Genomic DNA, 18,346 nt, shown 5'->3' with positions numbered 1-18,346 from the left:
ATAAAGAACTACCAATCTATAATCTGTAAAAGTAGCAGCAAGTCACAATGCATAAAATACCACAAAACTTACAAAACCACGTAAAAGGATCAAATTGAGAAACAAAGAAGCACAACTTATAAAACTTTTTAAAAAAAATATCCCAGAACTCCTCTCTTCACAGCAGCTGCTGTTCTCAAAGCCATAGTCTGATCAAGGCAGGTGGAAAAACGGTTGCCTCATGAGGAACAGAAAGTCTCTCTCCCCTCACAGGTCATACATGTCTTTACATTGATCCTACCAGGGTGCCACAGAGCCAAATGGAATATTTTTTGCTACAGAGTGGTGTTATCTGGGAGCTGCAAGAACACAGAACAGAGCTCCATACCCTCCAACATTTCTTCGATGGAAAGAGGGATGTCCTATTCCATCATAATAATTTTATTATTTACACCCCAGCCACTCTGAGCGGCTTCCAACATATATAAAAACATAACAAAACACTATCTAAAAACTTTGCTTTGCAGGACTGCCTTCAGACATCTTCTAAAGGTTGTAAATTTACTTATGTCCTTGGCTCGGGGGTCGGATAACTCCATACCCTCCAACATTTCTCTGATGAAAACAGGGACATCCTACCATACCCTCCAACACTTCTCCGGTGAAAATAGGGAGTGTCCTGAGGAAAAGCGGGACATTCTGGGATCAAATCAGAAACTGTAAATCTTGGACCATCCCTGGGAAACAGGGACACTGGGGTGGCCTATGTCTCTCCCATGTGGCAATTTGCGAAGGAACTTACTTTCGTTTACACAAGACCTGTAGAGCGTTTTTGCTTTCTTGACAGCTTCTATATCATCACTCTTTGCCTTGTCGAGGACGTCTGAAAAGAAGGGGGAATCAAATGTCGTAAATTAGAATTGGAGAACACTCAGGCCCAGAGGCCAAATGCAGCCTCCCCAGGTGTCTCCATGTGTCCTCATGACTGCCCCCCCTTTCTCTGCCACACCTGCTCTCCCAAGCTATACTCCTCAACTGTCTTGCTCTGCACCCTCCTAGGGTGTCTTTGCCTGGTTGAAATGTATCTTGGAATCTGGACCATGCATTATGTTTTGCTGGGGCAGAGGATAATGTGGGGTGTGCACAGAAACTATCCTACGGCCCAAGGCCAAATTCCCATGTGTTGTTCTGATCACTTTTGTCTCTAGCCCTGCTCACCGCTAGCATGTGGCCCCTAGGAGGCTGCCGAGAAGACAATGTGGCCCTTGGGCTTCAAAAGGTTCCCCGCTCCTGATATAATGTAATTTAAATTGTTCCTGTTATGTACTGAGTTGAATAGGATCCAAAATGCAGCAGTCTGATTGGTCCTAGAACAATAGGATCCGCAGGCGGTCTGCAGGAGCCACCCAATCCAGCTCCAGGTGGAAATGAATCTGCAACCTGATTGGCTTACAAGAGAATCCTGGAATTAGCCAATCACATGGCCCATTGTGTAAATAATGTATATAAAGCAGACATTTTGGGGGAACTTCCATTCCTTGCTACTATGAGCTGAATAAAGAGCATGAAATCCACACTTGACTCCGATTATATTTCAGTTCCGTTCTGCAGGCATCGGTTCACACTGCACCTTCAGTAACAATAACAGACAACTTCGACCAAAGAGCGCAATTTGAAGCCTCTTAAGTTTGCAAATGTTCTAAGGTCCACTTCACATTCTTATCTAGCCTCTCTTCTCAGCCTCACTGGATGTCACAGCTATAAGTAACACGGACAGTGTTCCTAGAACTATTTTATCTAATTTGGAATGCAGGCTGCTCTTCCTTTTTTAAAAAAAAATATGCATGTAACCAGATGCACTAGAAACATCACATTTATGCGCCTATAAAACATTTACAAACACCGCCAGTGCGCTACAAGGTCAAATTACACTGCGTAACATACAAAGTAACTTGCTAGAGTCTCCTTCTTGTGCTCTCTTCTTCTCTGCAACAGTCGTTTTGGTCTTTAGCAGCTTCTTTCAACATATGCAACTAACTATGAACGTGCTGCCTGTTTCAGAAACTGTATAGAATGGAAGCTTCCTTCCTACAAATCCTAGATACTTTTCCCTTTATTGATTACATTGCATTCATGTTCAGCATTCTGAACAATACTTTAAATAGCAGGTACTGGAGGTGAGTTTATGGAACTAGGTAGGTGGTGGCCTGGAAAAAAATGGGAAAGCACTGTTCAAAGAGAAGTTTGAGACGCAAACCAATACAGTGTTTGCTTCCAAGCCAGAATTTACTTTCCTCCTTTTTTATGTTTTGAAAAGATACATAGCTTGATAGAGTTGCCATATGCTTATGTTTAGAAAATGCCTAGATTACTGTACCTAAGGTGGGCCAACATTTGCTGCCAGTAAATTTAGCATCGTTCCCGGCTGAGTTGGCCTGAAAAAAACCCACCTACTTCTCACACCTAGGACAGCTGCCCACTCTTTCAGGGTCACAAGGACAGTGGATTCAGCTGTTCAAAGAGTCAGAATGCAATGCTGTGCTCTTCCTTCAGACTAGGGCCGAAATTCACCCGAGTCTGAAACGGTCTCTGTTTGCTTTTGCCAGACACAAGAGAACAATTCCTAAGCTTGTGTCCACACAACAGGAAAACAGACTAGGGTGATTTTGGGCAGCCTGGAGTATGGAAGAACTTCTATAAAGCGCATGACCTCCTGGCACAAAGTTGGAGGAGTGGAAAAGAAGAGAAGACCAAATGGTTCCAAATGTTTCGTTCACAAATTTATATCCCACTGACCTTTCAAAACAACTTCGAGTTCATCTCTCAAAATGTCAAAGTTACTATAACGGGAACTCGTCTCTGGAATGATGTTCTTCTTTAACCATCCTCCACAGGCATACTGGTAAAAGTCTTTGCAAGGCTCAGAAGTAGCATCCATGTTGTTGATGATTCGGGCAGCTGACACAAGAAACAGACACCAAGGAAATTTTAAAAAATAAAAATGAGGGTTTTTATGGAAGAAAAACAAGACAATGTTTGAATTACTAATACAAAAGGGATGAAATGTAGTTGCATTTTTGTAAAGTTTTTCTATAGATCTTGGTAGCCTTGCAACTACACGCTTTGTTGAGAATTAGTGGAGCATACTTCCAAGCAGAGATTGATTCATTGGTTTGTACCTACACTGGGGAATAGCTTTCATGATGAACACAATGAACCTACTCAGTTACAGAGTTACAAAATTTCTTCCATTCTACCCTGAGAAAAAGATTGTGAACAGAGAGGGGAACTTTACAGTTGATTGATGTGATTCAGAACTTGGGTCACTTTAAAAGATGACAAGTAGTGGCACCAGATTTGGCTAATGCCCACATCACAAACCAAACCAGGTCAATTCAGATGGATCTGGCTGAATCAGATTGAGACAGACCCTGGTTGCCCCTGGTTGGGTCAGCTCACTCAGAGCAATTTGGAAGTGTCAAGAGATTGGGGTGGGGGTGGGAGAGAAAGAGAGGCAGGTGGCAGGCTTTGCAAAAAGCTGAATGGGGCTGTTTGCAATAAAGCTTTCAATAGCCCTGCCCTGCCGCTGTGGGTTAAACCACAGAACCGAGGACTTGCCAATCAGAAGGTTGGCGGTTTGAATCCCCTCGACGGGGTGACCTCCCGTTGTTCAGTCCCTGCTCCTGCCAACCTAGCAGTTCGAAAGCATGTCAATGTGCAAGTAGAGAAATAGGTACCGCTCCAGTGGGAAGGTAAACGGCGTTTCCGTGCGCTGCTCTGGTTCGCCAGAAGAGGCTTAATTATGCTGGCCACATGACCCGGAAGCTGTACGCTGGCTCCCTCGGCCAATAAAGCGAGATGAGCGCCTCAACCCCAGAGTCGGTCACGACTGGACCTATTGGACCTGATGGGAGTTGTAGTCCAACAACATTTGGATGGCAGCAAGTTCCCCATCCCTGTTTTAAATTTTTGGAGTTCACTGAGAGCTCTAAATAAGAATAGGTTAGTCATCTGGCAGTTGAGGAGAGATTGCCAAAGTGAGGGCTCTTCCAGACAATCTGCTCATTCATTCCTTCATTCATCCTGATTTGATTGCACAAAGCTTAGAGTTTGATCTATAGCAGACAAACATTCTGATTTGCTTATATTACAATGATGGTTCATCCTTCATTGTTTGCAGGACACTTACATGTCTTTCTGTTAATCATTCCTGCACCCCACACTTTTCAATCTATTGCTTTGTCACTCTCCAAACTGGGAAACAATGTTTCCTTCATTGAAATAAGTGGATTTGCTGTTTTGGGGCAACAGAATGCTTTAATCCACTTTACTTGTGCAAAACTAATGTTTCAGTACAGTGGTACCTCGTGTTACGGACGTGATCTGTTCCGGAAGCCCACCCGTAACGTGAAATGCCCACAACCCGAAGCGCTGCGTCTGCGCAGGCGCGCAGTGCGATTTGTCACTTCTGTGCAAGCGCAGAGCATGATTTAGCGCTTCTGCGCATGCACAAGCAGCGAAACCTGGAAGTAACTCATTCTGGTACTTCCAGGTTGCCGCGGGATGTAACGCGGAAAGACGCAACACGAGGTATGACTGTATATGATTGAATTTGTTCTACAAACAGTCTGGAGCAGGCTTCCTCAACCTCGGCCCTCCAGATGTTTTGAGACTACAATTCCCAGCATCCCTGGCAACTGGTACTGCTAGCTGGGGATCATGGGAGTTGTAGGCCCAAAACATCTGGAAGGCTGAGGTTGAGGAAGCCTGGTCTGGAGGATTCCAGCTGGGGATGCAGGTAATGAGTAACCTGCATATACTTGTAATTATAAAGAAAACCTTTGTTAATGAAGTGCCCATCTTCACAAAAGCAGTGCTTGAGTACCAAGATAACAGGAGTGAACATTGCGAGTTTGTAGAGGTGCTCAAAAGACAAAGCAATTGGAAGCTCCAGGAAATGTATGCTTGACTCTGAATTCTGCCAGTGGCTTGAATCGTTTCATACAGAAGTTAAATTTCCCACATAAACTTGCCCATAGACCAAGATTATATTCAGAATCAGACTCCAGAGGTTAAGTAATGGTTGTAGAACAGTGTGCCAACCATACCATTAGGCAGAGTGAGGCAGGTGCCTCAGGCGGCTGATTTTTGAGTGTTGTGAAAGGGCAGCATATTGTTACTTGCTTAATTTATTACTGTTGTATTTTTACTACAAGGAAGATATTATCGGAGGAATTTCTGCCAAAAAACAAACAAACCTTAGCTGGCCTTCAGTAGTGTGCACCTGAAGGAGAAACCATTTATATAGTAAAGCGCCCTGTCATCTTTGGGTGAAGGGTGGTATAGAAATTAAGCAAACAAGCAAGCAAGCAAGCAAGCAAGCAAGCAAGCAAACAAACAAACAAACAAACAAACAAACTGCTCACTCCAGCCATGGAAACAAAGTCTCCTGGTTTATCTTGTACATTGGGTGCATACACACCATACTTTAAAGCACATCTTCCCCCCACACACACACCCAAAAAGAACCATGGGAACTGTAGTTTTTAAGGGATGCTGCAAATTGCAGTCCTGTGGGGGGTGAACTACAGTTCCCAGGATATTTTTTTTTTTGGGGGGGGAATGTGCTTTAAATGTACGGTGTATACACAACCCTCCTCTTGCATCTCTTCTGGTACCAGGCAAAGATTCTTTCTTTCTCTCAGTTCATTTAAACTGTAGGAAATCTTACAGGTTTTATTCTGCTACTTGGTTTTGCATTTTTTCTTTCTTTCTTGATTGCCTTGCTGTTTTACACATGAACCTGTTTGAAATTATACACTGAACAATTTTTATGGTTTCCTAGTTTACCCATTTATTAATGCTTGGGAAATCCTAGAAACATACTAGGCAAGGGGTCTGTCACTCTCGCACCTCTGGGTTGCTGCACAGCATTGCCTGTAGAAAACTAATTTATTTTATACTATTCTCTACAGTCAAATTGTCAAGATGAGGTTCTTCCTTTTAAATTATAGTTAAGGACTCTCTTCTTTCATGGAGTGCAATGTGACTTGAATTATTTTGTGATTTTCTCTCTCGGGAGATGGAAAGGTATTTCAGAATGCATCTGAAGAGAGAGTAATGAGCCTTACTACCCATGGATGTCTATTTGAAGAGCTGGAATACTAGGGATTTGCTTTAAAGTAGCAAATTAAAAAGTTTGCATGGCTGGCCCTCTCTCTCTGCAAAGGATCTTTGCCTTGGTTCAGGTGTTCACCACTGTGCATTCTCAGAATGAATGGAAGGAGGAGAGTAGAGCTGAAGGAACTTCATACATCTCCAAAATCCCCATCCTTGATGGCTCCAGCTCTGACCTTCATGCATTGAATTGGTTTGAAAGGGGGATTCTCTGAGCATTTCACAGAAAGTGTTTAGAATTTTCTGTAGGTTTGGGAACTCTGATCATGCAGGGTTTCCAGTCATGTGCAACATTCTATACATGTCCTGATGAACCCTTCACGCCCAACACAGGAAAGCTACAGCCGGTGAGGAAGGAGGCATCATGGGTAATGCTAGCATGTGAAGTCCCATTGTATTCTCAGGCCAGTGCACCATGTATTCTCAGGCCAGTGCACTCCCAATTCATGTTGGAAGGAGGGCAATAACTATGAAAGGGGGCATTTTTCCAGTGGCTAACCCACTGAATTAAAAACTGCAGCAGATGGGTTCACATCTCAACTCTGAATATAAAAAAGGTAAAGGTAAAGGTAAAGGGACCCCTGACAGTTAAGTCCAGTTGCGAATGACTCTGGGGTTGCAGCGCTCATCTCGCTTTACTGGCCGAGGGAGCCGGCGTTTGTCTGCAGACAGTTTTTCCAGGTCATGTGGCCGGAATGACTAAGCTGCTTCTGGTGAAACCAGAGCAGTGCACGGAAATGCCGTTTACCTTCCCGCCGGAGCGGTACCTCTTTATCTACTTGCACTTTGATGTGCTTTTGAACTGCTGGGTTGGCAGAAGCTGGGACCGAACAATGGGAGCTCACCCCTTCACAGGGATTCGAACCACCAACCTTCCGATCGGCAAGCCCATGGCTCAGCGGTTTACACCACAGTGCCACCCGTGTCCCAACTTTGAATATAGTGGGCCACGAAAATACTTCTCAGCTCCTACCTAGGTAGGTAAAGGTAAAGGTAAAGGTTAAGTACAGTCAAAGGCAACTATGGGGTTGCGGCGCTCATCTTACTTCAGGATGAGGGAGCCAGCGTTTGTCCACAGACAGCTTTCTGGGTCATGTGGCCAGCAGGACTAAACCACTGCAATGGAACACTGTGATGGAAACCAGAGTGCACGGAAACGCCATTTACCTTCCCGCTGCAGCAGTAACTTTTTATCTACTTGCACTGTTCTGCTTTCAAACTGCTGGGTTGGCAGGAGCTGGGGCAGAGCAACAGGAGCTCACCCCGTCGCGGGGATTTGAACTGCCAACCTTCTGATCGGCAAGCCCAAGAGGCTCAGTGGCTTAGACCACAGCGCCACCTGCACCCCCTACCTACCTATCTACACCATCACAGGTGTAGTGCACGGAACAGATAAGGTATTAGAAATACCTGCTAGAATAGTGGCTAGCCTGTTAGGACCATCAAACAAATGGAGACATTCCTACTCTCTCTCCTTTTCCTATCTAAATGCACATATAAGGTGAGGTCCGGTCCTGGCAATGTAGGTGGCTGTGCATCCACACCTGCCCAGTGATGTCGTGGGTAGGCATGTACCAATATTGTAGTGACCACTTCCTTTTTCATTCAGCTGGAGCATGTGCAGAGAGGAAAAGACATGGATAACCTAATCAAGGGGAGGGGTGTCTGTAAGCAAACCCAGGCTTGTGGATGGCAGAATCTAGAATCAATCTAAATCGAAAGCAGCATGTTGGATTCTGCATTGAGAAAACACTACTTCTTAGTGCTACAAAGGAGTAAGTGTGTACACAGGCTATATCTAGGCAAATCTCTCTCATAATCATGGAGCCTACAAAGAAAATGTCCCAACAAAGAAAATGTCACTGCTGGGTAGACTTTGCAGACCACCTATTAGGCAATTTAAGTAGAGGATCAAGCACCTTCAGTCTAGCATCCACATTTGGTTAGCTAATAGCTATGCCTTCTATTTCATCCAAGTTACAAAGACTTCTATCTTAAGTACAACAACAGAAAAACCTGTGGTGGAGGGTTCTGCGGATGAGACAGCTGCAGACAGATGGCTTATGAGCTTTATGGTTGACGTTGCCAAGATGTTAATTCTGTGAGACCACAACAAATAACACTGAGGGAGGTATTTTAAGGCAGGCATGGTTTTTTTGGTGGTTCCCCCCCCACTTCTTCTTCCATGACGAACATGGATTCCTCCCAAATAAGATATAAGGGTGGGAGTCAAAGGAAGATATGCTTGGCAATGTCAAAGGTGAGAAGAAAGATGTCTGTGAAAAGACGTTCAGATCTGAGGAGTAGGAAGTGGGCGGGCACAGTTTCAATCACAGAAAATCCAATCAGAAATGGTCAAGGCAACAGCTGGAGGTCAAAACGTAAATCTGCAGATATGCCTGCATGAACGCCATACATTTAAAGCACATTATTTCTCCCAGCTGGTTAAGGGTGCTGGGAATTGTAGCTCAATGAGGTGGACACTCTCCAGCAGTTAGCAGCTGGACAGGAGACTGAGCAGGCAAACAGGTTATCCTTTGCACGCAAGGGTGGCTTTCCCTCTGAAATTTTGCCTGCATATGCATCTATACGTATAAATCATCATATGAAAAATCTATGCAAATTTGTGCCATAGGCTTAAGCCCTGAGTTCTTTAAGCAGGGTCCCAGCAGCCTCGCGGAGGTGCAGAGAAGGCAAGCTGCCTATGTCAGAGGTGTAGAACCTCTCGATTTCATCCCTCCCCCCCCAAAAAAAAATTGACATCAGGACAAAACAAAAAACAGGAGGGTGTGGGGTGTGGGGTGGGGTGTGAGTGAGTGAGAGAGAGAGAGAGAGAAGCATGCCTCTCCAATAACTTTCTAATTTATCTCTACTAACTGTCATACTTCTCGATAAACTACCCAAGAGCTTCAAATATCTCTTTCTCATTTTTCAATTACTCAGCACAGAACAACATTGTCCAATCCCTCTACGGCATACGGCTTGGGCTTATTTTAAAATAGTAAACAGAAAGGGGGGCAAACCACACAATTCCTGTGTTATAGAGCTTCCTTCCAGGAGAATTGGTTCCATGAATGACAGCCACAAATAGAGTGATCCTGAGACACTCCCAAAGTCCAGCTGAGGCACATGGCAATAAGTGTGGGATGATGGGAGAAGGAAAATTGAGGACAGAAAGGAAATCAGCCCCTAACAGCTTAAGCAACACATTTAATCAATCCGTTCTCACTGTTTGCCTTCTCATTATTTTTGTGCCACCCCCTCCTTTTTCTCCCAGGAAGGAAAGAAAAACAGCCCATGGTGGGAACGAATAAGTCTCATGAATTTAGCTTGGCTGTGATTAGTAGCATCCCAGAAGGCTGCACAGACACCATGCATCACTGGCGGAGGAAGAGGAGTGCGGGGGGAGCGCACCGCCCCTGGCAGCGCGATCCAAGCAGGGTGCCACTGCGGCTGTTTCTCCACCCACGCTGGGTGCCCCGCCCCCACAGGCAGCACGCCACACGCCAGGATGTGCTCCACGCCCCCAGGACAAGCGCCAGCCCTGCACCCGCCTGCTCTCCGTCCCCCAGTGCTGGAGTTTGAAGCTCCGCCACTGCCATGCATTGCAGCCAATTGCCAATGGGCACTTGGCATAGTGCGGCACAGGAGTGCAGGCAATCTGCTGCACCTAGTGCTGCTCCCGTTTGCTGCTGAGCTCCTAATGTATGTATTTCTGCATCCCTGGGAACCCCCTAAGTACCACTCCTGTATTTTTGAGTTGCCTAGCTTCACTTCCAGACTGAAAAGCACTTGAGTTTGCTCTTGAAAAGAAATACATGAATCTTAACCAGTGGAACAGTCACTCCCATCTGCAGCCCGATAGTATTCAAAGAGGCTATTAGAAAAGTAAGCTGATTTTTTTAAATAAAAAAAATCCAATTTAAACCCCCATAATTGCAGAAGGAGAAGAACATGGATCACAATCTGAAATCCTGGTATTATTCGCCATTGTCGGGTTTTTCATATATTACTTAGCAAATGCTGTGGTTCTTCACAACATTGAATTTATCCAATTCTTTGTAGATTGCTTCACTTTGCACTGGTTCCAGGAAAATGGAATCTGTGATATGAGCTTGCTGAATGCCTCTAGATTATCGCTGCAAGCTGTAACCAGTTTAATGGAGTACTGTGCTGGAAATGTCTTTTAAAACAAAAAACAAAACAAAAAACCCCATCAATTAATGAGAGAGGAAATTGCATTCAAAAATTATTGTTATGAATTTGGGAGAGGGTGGTGGTGGAAGAAGGCTGTATGTGAGCTCCTTCTAACCCCTGGATTCAGCAAGTATAAGCCAGGCTAGCTTCCTGTATTGAGGCGATAGCCTGGGTGATGGGCCATTAAGGGAAACAAAGAAAAGGAACAAGGCAGAGGGATGAGGCAGAGTTTAGAGCCGAGATTCAGTGACAGTGACCCTAGAAGTAAAGAAGCAAGCTGTAGAGAGAGTCAGAGAAACTTTTGAGAGCAATGTCTGATTTCTGTTGGAATCCAGTGCTGTGCTTATGGAGGAGGCAAGACCGTCTTGGGGTATAATGCTGGGAACCCCTCCATTGTAGGCTTGGGTTGCATATACAGTGGTACCTCGGGTTACATACGCTTCAGGTTACAGACTCCGCTAACCCAGAAATATTACCTCGGGTTAAGAACTTTGCTTCAGGATGAGAACAGAAATTGTGCTCAGGCGGCACGGCGGCAGCGGGAGGCCCCATTAGCTAAAGTGGTGCTTCAGGTTAAGAATAGTTTCAAGGTTAAGAATGGGTCTCTGGAACGAATTAAGTACTTAACCTGAGGTACCACTGAATGTGTAAACAAACCATATATCATAAAGACACCACAGTTTACATGGTGTCCCTTTTCCATGAACCCTGGGTGAGTGCCTTGAACCCCTGGAATCTTGCACAGACTGGGGTTGCAGTGGTGTGCAACATTATTAAAGGGGAGAAAAAATGTTGGCAAAGTTCTCGTGACTGGGGTTCAGGCTATTTGTTTCCTTTTCCTTGCTTTTTTAGGCAGCTGAAGGGAGTTTGTGATGAGTTTCCTTTATTTCACCCTACAAAGTATCTTGCCAGTGGTCTGCACTCGGCAGCCTTCCTTGGTGCCACAGTTTAATTGAAAACCCTGAGCAAGACACATCAGGAGAGACATCTCTTCCCGTGAGGAATTTTCAGATCAGGAAGCACAGAGTGGCTGCGAAGTCCTAAAGCGTGGGTAGGCAAACTAAGGCCCAGGGGCCGGATCCGGCCCAATCGCCTTCTAAATCCGGCCCGCAGACGGTCCGGGAATCAGCGTGTTTTTACATGAGTAGAATGTGTCCTTTTATTTAAAATGCATCTCTGGGTTATTTGTGGGGCATAGGAATCCGTTCATTTCCCCCCCAAAATGTAGTCTGGCCCCCCACAAGCTCTGAGAGACAGTGGACCGGCCCCCTTCTGAAAAAGTTTGCTGACCCCTGTCCTAAAGAAACGTTCGCAATCATTTACCTATTGATCAGTTGTTTACACAGCTGAAAAGGTTCAAATAGTTTGTATCCCTGATAGAGATTAATTTAGGTTAAACAGTAGCCTAGTTTATCAGATAGATTAGCTCCCCTAATAAGCAAAATAATCATAATACCTACATCAACTATGTCCCATTGACTCATGGAAACCTGATAGTGTGACCTTGTATAGTCAAGATCCAGCTTTGCTGTCGCAGTTCAGATTAAAATGTATTAATCATCAGTGGTTCTTTTGACCCCATCTGACTACTGTAATTTGCTCTACGCAGGGCTGCCCGTGAAACTGTCCCAGAATCTCCAGCGAGTGCAGAATGCTGCAGCAAGGCTCCTCAAGGGGTCCCTGCCATGGGAGCATATTCACCCAGTGCTTTACCAGTTGCACTGGCTCCCGGTGGAGTATCGGGTCAGGTTTAAGGTTCTGGTTTTGACCTTTAAAGCCTCTGTGGCCTAGGGCCCTCGTATTTACGGGACTGCCTCTCCTGGTATGTCCCACAGAGGACCTTAAGATCCATGAATAATCATAGTTTAGAAGTCCCGGGCCCTAAGGAAGTTAGATTATCCTCCACCAGGGCCAGGGCCTTCTCAGTGATGGCTCCGACCTGGTGGAATGCTCTGTCCCATGAGACCAGGGCCCTGCAGGATTTAACTTCCTTCCGCAGGGCCTGTAAGACAGAACTATTCCACCTGGCTTTCAATTTGAACTTAGTCTGATCTTTTATTTCCCTTCCTTCCCTCCCCCTCCCCTTTTTATGAAGATAACCCGCTCTGGGATCCCACAGCTAATTCTCCCCTGGTCTCCTCGCTGGCCCAAATAGGACTAATTTAGCAAGCTAGCCCTGGTGATCATCTAATGTTTATTGGATAGATTTTCCCCCTAAACTGATTTTTTATTTTATTGTTATTCACGTTTTATACTGTATTTTATGCTGTTTTTTGGTAGCATCAATTACCGTATTTTTCGCTCTATAAGACGCACCAGACCACAAGACGCACCTAGTTTTTGGAGGAGGAAAACAAGAAAAAAAATATTCTGAATCTCAGAAGCCAGAACAGCAAGAGGGATCGCTGCGCAGAGAAAGCAGCAATCCCTCTTGCTGTTCTGGCTTCTGGGATAGCTGCGCAGCCTGCATTCGCTCCATAAGACGCACACACATTTCCCCTTACTTTTTAGGAGGGAAAAAGTGAGTCTTATAGAGCAAAAAATACGGTAAGTGTTTTAAATTTGTTGTTAGCCGCTCTGAGCCCAGTTTTCTGAACCGGGAAGGGCGGGGTATAAATAAAAATTTATTATTTATTATCATGGATATAAAACTATGTGGTATAAAAATGGACATCAGCCACATTTGGCAACATTATCAGCTCTGCTTGGAGTTGCATGTTTCTAGTGACATCTCATCACAAGGTTCTGTATTTGCTGAAGTCTGTTCAGAGTATGTGCCATCCCCATCCATATTATGCAAAATGTGTAGTGTTTTGAATTTTCTTTAATAAATTACAGGTGCAAAGAGTGACAGAATGGGCTCCAGGTTCTTCAAGTGACCACAGCAAGCAAGGAGGAGAGTTTTATCTCTTCCTTCCCAGACAAATTCCACACACAAAAACTTCCCAAACCCACAGCTTTAGAGGCAATTCTCATTGGTACCAATTAATAAAACGAACAAATGATCTGGAGACATAGCTGTATGTATGGTACTCAATTTGTGACCCTGTACCCTGTGCTAACCTGATGTTTTTCAAGCCACACCAAATTAATCCATCTACGTTTTGTGTGTGAAGAAAGCACCAACGCCTGATTTAGAAAAATCTCCACCCTGTTAGCTCCTAGCAATCCATTATCTCCAGTATGACCGCCTCTCCCCATATAAACCAACCCAGACCCTCAGATCATCCTCTGAGGCCCTTCTTAGTGTGCCTCCTCAACTAAATAAGATCTTATAGATGTATTGTGCTGCTCTCTCTACTGTACGGCAGCTTGAGAGGGTTTTCACAGCCTGGAAACATTCTAAATAAACAAACCGTATCTCAGTTTTAAAAGCAGTTTGCTATATTGAATGGGAGTGGCAGGTGGGGAAGGCAGTAATTCAAGAAATGCAAACCCAGAGCCCGTTTTATTCATATCCCCAAGATACATTACTTTCAGGAAAACAAGTTGAAATGTTACAGTAAAAAGAAAAAAAGCTTTGTAAATCTTACCTGATTTTATACAATCTGGAGTTTTGCAAACACCATCTGCGGGGGGGAGGGGGAGGAGGGAGATAAACACATTTATATTGTTATTAAAACCCTTAATAAACTTTAAAAAACCTCTTAACAACTTGGGACCAGTTTACCTAACAGATCACCTTACCCCATACTTGGCCATTCGACCGCTTCAGTTGGCAGAGTTGGCACTATTGCCAATTCAATTGGCACTTGGATTGGCAGAATTGGTGCCACATAATACCTGTTTCGCATTTGTAAGAACCTGATTGTTTAGTGTGGCAGCACCTGCACTTTGGCAACTCCCAGCCTATCGATATCAACCAGACTGTATTATTTTCGGTGCCTGCTAGAGACATTCTAGATTAGACAAGCCTACTCAGATGCTTAGAAATGCTGGTATGAATTTTAATCTGTTTTAGTGTTTTAACTTCTTGTATGTTTAAAAATACTGTTGTATCCCCCTCCCCAATTTTATGGTTTTCTCTTCTGGGGGTGCCATGGAGTGCCCGGGACAGGCAGTCAGGTTGTGTATCCACAGCAGTGACCAGAGGAGAAATGACCACTGGGAGGAGCACAGAGAGAAGAAACGCCCTGGTGCTTCTGCATCAGCACAACCAGATGCCTTCATCTGCCCCAGCTGCAACAAAACATGTCTCTCTTGCATCGGTTTCTACAGCCACAGCAAGCACTGCAACCTTCCAACAGTTTGTCCTCACCCCCAAAGGCACACTCCTCCACTGTCTCTGGAGACAGACAGACACCAGCTCTACCTTGGGAGGGCAACTGCCTTCATAGATGGTGATTTAGAAGGCAGCTAATAAACCAATGTCAATAATAATAATAATAATAATAATAATAATAATAATAATAATAATAATAATTTAATTAACTAACCCCCCCTTCACCATAAGGTCCCAGGACAGGTCACAACAATTTTAAAATAACAATATTTTAACAGTTTATCCATTTGGGACAAGCAACTTACAAGGAACGGGAACGGAAAACATCTTAGGAAAATTTGGCTCGGGTGTGCCAAAGTCTTGAGCTTCATTTTGCTTGGCGTAACCTTGAACATTTCCCAAGTTATGGTAAATTGTTGATTTATTTTTAATTATTTTTTTTGTATGAGAAAAAGAGAGAGATGGAAACCTGAATGAATTCTGCTGCTGATTCCATCTGGTCTTGTGGATTACAAATTGAGATTTGAATAGAAACTGCAAAAAGGGAATCACTTTGACATATGCAGTAGTAAAAGCAGAAATGATAATTTAAGACTGAGCTTTGGTTTTACTAATTGTGTACATTTATGGCTTTCACGGGAAGAGCTGCTGTTCTTTTTTTTAAACAGCTGTGTGCAGGATGGAGAGTTTGGAGTGTTTGGGGTGGACAGGAAAGGTCCATTGGGGTGAGAATGTCCCTGGACATGTTCCTTAGTAGCCAGTGACAAAGTTGCCAGACATGCCTTCTGTTAGGGAAATTACAGCTAAATGGCCATGGGAGGCTAGGAGGTGATTGGAGAAGATGAGTCATCCTTATTCCACTCTCCCTCTATCTATGAGGAAGTGGCAATCGAGGTGTGAGTGGAAAGCAACAGAGACCAGGCAGAGCTTCAAAGAATCATATAATGTAAGAGTTGGATGGGACCCTGAGGGCTCTGCAATCTTGCTCACAGTGGGTGGGCTCAAACCACCAACCTTCTAGTTAACTGCATCACTGGGGAATGCTTTTGAGTGAGTAACAGAGAAAAAGAGAGAGAGGCAAGGACATCCCATGCTCTGGGACATACTATTTGTGTGTATTGTCTCTCTATGATGATCTGATATTGGGCAATGAGTTTTCCTGATGGAATGCATAAAGAGAGGGCCACCATCTATGATCAACTCGTATATTTGCAAATATACAAATACAACATGAATACTCGTCACAATCTGGCATAAGCCTCCAGTGACTCCTTCCGAAGGAAGCTTATCAGTGCTTGGAAAAATAGGACAAGCATGTAAGTCAGCAAATTCGTTTTCTACAATGCTGTCCAGGGTTGTAAAGACTGCAGAGAGAATAATTGGGTGCACTCTTCCCACCTTAGATTAAATCTATGCTGTCAGGTGCCATAAGAAAGCGGCAGAGATAGCGCGGGATAGTACGCACCCCGGAAATGATCTCTTTCAGCCTCTGCCTTCTGGAAGAAGGTATAGGGTTATAAAGGCCAGGACTAGATGCCTGAGAAACAGTTTCTACGCAAATGCAATTCTGGTTCTAAATGCAGCATAAGCGGTCTCTATAGTATAGTGTATTTTAAAATGGGGTTTCAGAGTTGTTAGGGGTTTTTGAATGTTTTATGTAGTTTTTCAATTTCATTGTTCTGCATGACAATAAAGATATCGTATATATATATATACCTTTTAGGCTGATCACGGGCTCCTGAAACGATCTCGGAGAAGCCAGTCCCAAACAAAGGTCTGTCGAACCGTTTTAGGCATATAGTTATTACACTAAAAGCACAACACAGCTTTTTAAAGTCAACTTGCTTCCCCCAAAAAGGGCATTGGCTCCTTATCATAGAATCATAGAGTTGGAAGAGACCACAAGGGCCATCGAGTCCAACCCCCTGCCAAGCAGGAAACACCATCAGAGCACTCCTGACATATGGTTGTCAAGCCTCTGCTTAAAGACCTCCAAAGTAGGAGACTCCACCACACTCCTTGGCAGCAAATTCCACTGTTGAACAGCTCTTACTGTCAGGAAGTTCTTCCTAATGTTTAGGTGGAATCTTCTTTCTTGTAGTTTGGATCCATTGCTCCGTGTCCGCTTCTCTGGAGCAGCAGAAAACAACCTTTCTCCCTCCTCTATGTGACATCCTTTTATATATTTGAACATGGCTATCATATCACCCCTTAACCTCCTCTTCTCCAGGCTAAACATGCCAAGCTCCTTTAGCCGTTCCTCATAAGGCATCATTTCCAGGTCTTTGACCATTTTGGTTGCCCTCCTCTGGACACGTTCCAGTTTGTCAGTGTCCTTCTTGAACTGTGGTGCCCAGAACTGGACACAGTACTCCAGGTGAGGTCTGACCAGAGCAGAATACAGTGGCACTATTACTTCCCTTGATCTAGATGCTATACTCCTATTGATGCAGCCCAGAATTGCATTGGCTTTTTTACCTGCCGCGTCACACTGTTGGCTCATGTCAAGTTTGTGGTCAACTAAGACTCCTAGATCCTTTTCACATGTACTGCTCTCAATCCTTCTAAATACAGAAGCTAAAACATCCAGCAACATCCCAGCTAACAAGTTCAGATGTGTTTAAAAGCATCTTACCAGGGTATTTTAATCAACCCCTTTTCAAGGTGATGAAATTTTGTGTTTTTTCCTCCCCCCCCCCTGAACTTCAGGTTCTTAAAAGAACTTTTGCCACAAAAGTAGTAGCTTGATTCACTTCTACTCACCATCATGAGTTGCATACAGAATGATCATGGTGATAGCTATGATAGCAAGGAGAGCAACGACAACAGCAAGCCCAATTTCCAGTGGACTCCATCGCAGTTTTTTCTTTTCTTTTGCAAGGTTCATTTCAGTTATATCCATCTGACTTTCTGACTTGCCCATAACCTAGAGTCTGGGACGAAGAAAGAGAACAAAGAGCAGTGACTGAAATGCTTAAAGCATGGAAACTTCCAAGTTCCTTTTACCTAAGACCCCTTTTTTGTTCCAGTAGGGAAGAGGAAGTATTGGTGTTTTTTTAAAGAAGAAAAGTTAAAACACATCTGTTAGTCACGACGGCAAAAAAAATGACAGTCCAATTGACATTTTGCCACTTACAATCCACAGAACAATGTCGTCCTTACACACACGAAGAACAGCTAAAAAAGGGAATGGGAACAAAGGAACACTTGGTTTTATTGCTAACATTTAATTGCACTCCTCTGCCACAAGAGTTCACAGGCAAGCGAAATGCAGCCCGTACTCATTGAATAAAAATTAACCTAACCTTTCAATCTTTGATCCTTTGCCAATGATCAAAAGTGTTCCATTTTGCCTCTCTGGCATTTTTCAAGTCATTTCAACAATTAATGACTGAAGAATTTATGACTCCTAAAGTAGCTGAGGGAGGGAACATCTTCTTCCCTCTGAACTCAAGTCTGGCAAATGGCATTGTATGGGTGGGTGGGAGCGAACGTCCAACACTGCAGGGCCAGCAGCATGCCCTCCCAGTGTCCTGATTTTCCAGGGACAGTCCTGGAATTATGAAACCACCCCGGCTTCTGATTTAATCCTAGAATGTTCCCATTTCCCCTGCCGGTGTTGCTGGGAGGAGGCCGAACTAGCGCTTGCCCTGAGTGGCAGTTGTCTCTCCATGGTTGTTGCTGCTGGCCTCCTCCCTTTGGGCAGCTCACAGCGGCTGCTGAAGAGTGGACAAGGAGGAGGATAGGCTGCAGCCACTGCGACCCCGCTCA

At 44.3% G+C, this 18,346-nt stretch overlaps 1 protein-coding gene across 3 annotated transcripts in view; it reads right to left on the bottom strand.

The window, feature by feature from the left end:
* MME (membrane metalloendopeptidase) overlaps positions 1-18,346 on the bottom strand; it is an 84,020-nt gene that overhangs the window by 40,812 nt on the left and 24,862 nt on the right. For 2 of the 3 annotated variants that reach the window (XM_083504108.1, XM_083504106.1), the window contains exons 2-5: positions 17,339-17,508; positions 13,887-13,922; positions 2,776-2,937; positions 782-862 (exon numbers count right to left, since the gene is read on the bottom strand). In XM_083504108.1, coding sequence (XP_083360234.1) covers positions 782-862; positions 2,776-2,937; positions 13,887-13,922; positions 17,339-17,498 — 439 coding nt within the window. In that variant the 5' untranslated portion in view covers positions 17,499-17,508. Of the gene's footprint in view, positions 1-781; positions 863-2,775; positions 2,938-13,886; positions 13,923-17,338; positions 17,509-17,711; positions 18,264-18,346 lie in introns of those variants that run through there. The other variant, XM_083504107.1, reaches the window with a different exon arrangement.

Source organism: Podarcis liolepis (genome assembly GCF_965112155.1).
Source record: "Podarcis liolepis genome assembly, chromosome: 5".
Taxonomy (NCBI): Eukaryota; Metazoa; Chordata; class Lepidosauria; order Squamata; family Lacertidae; genus Podarcis; species Podarcis liolepis.
Note: the sequence above shows the minus strand (reverse complement) of the source record. Positions and strands in the feature narration are given on the sequence as shown.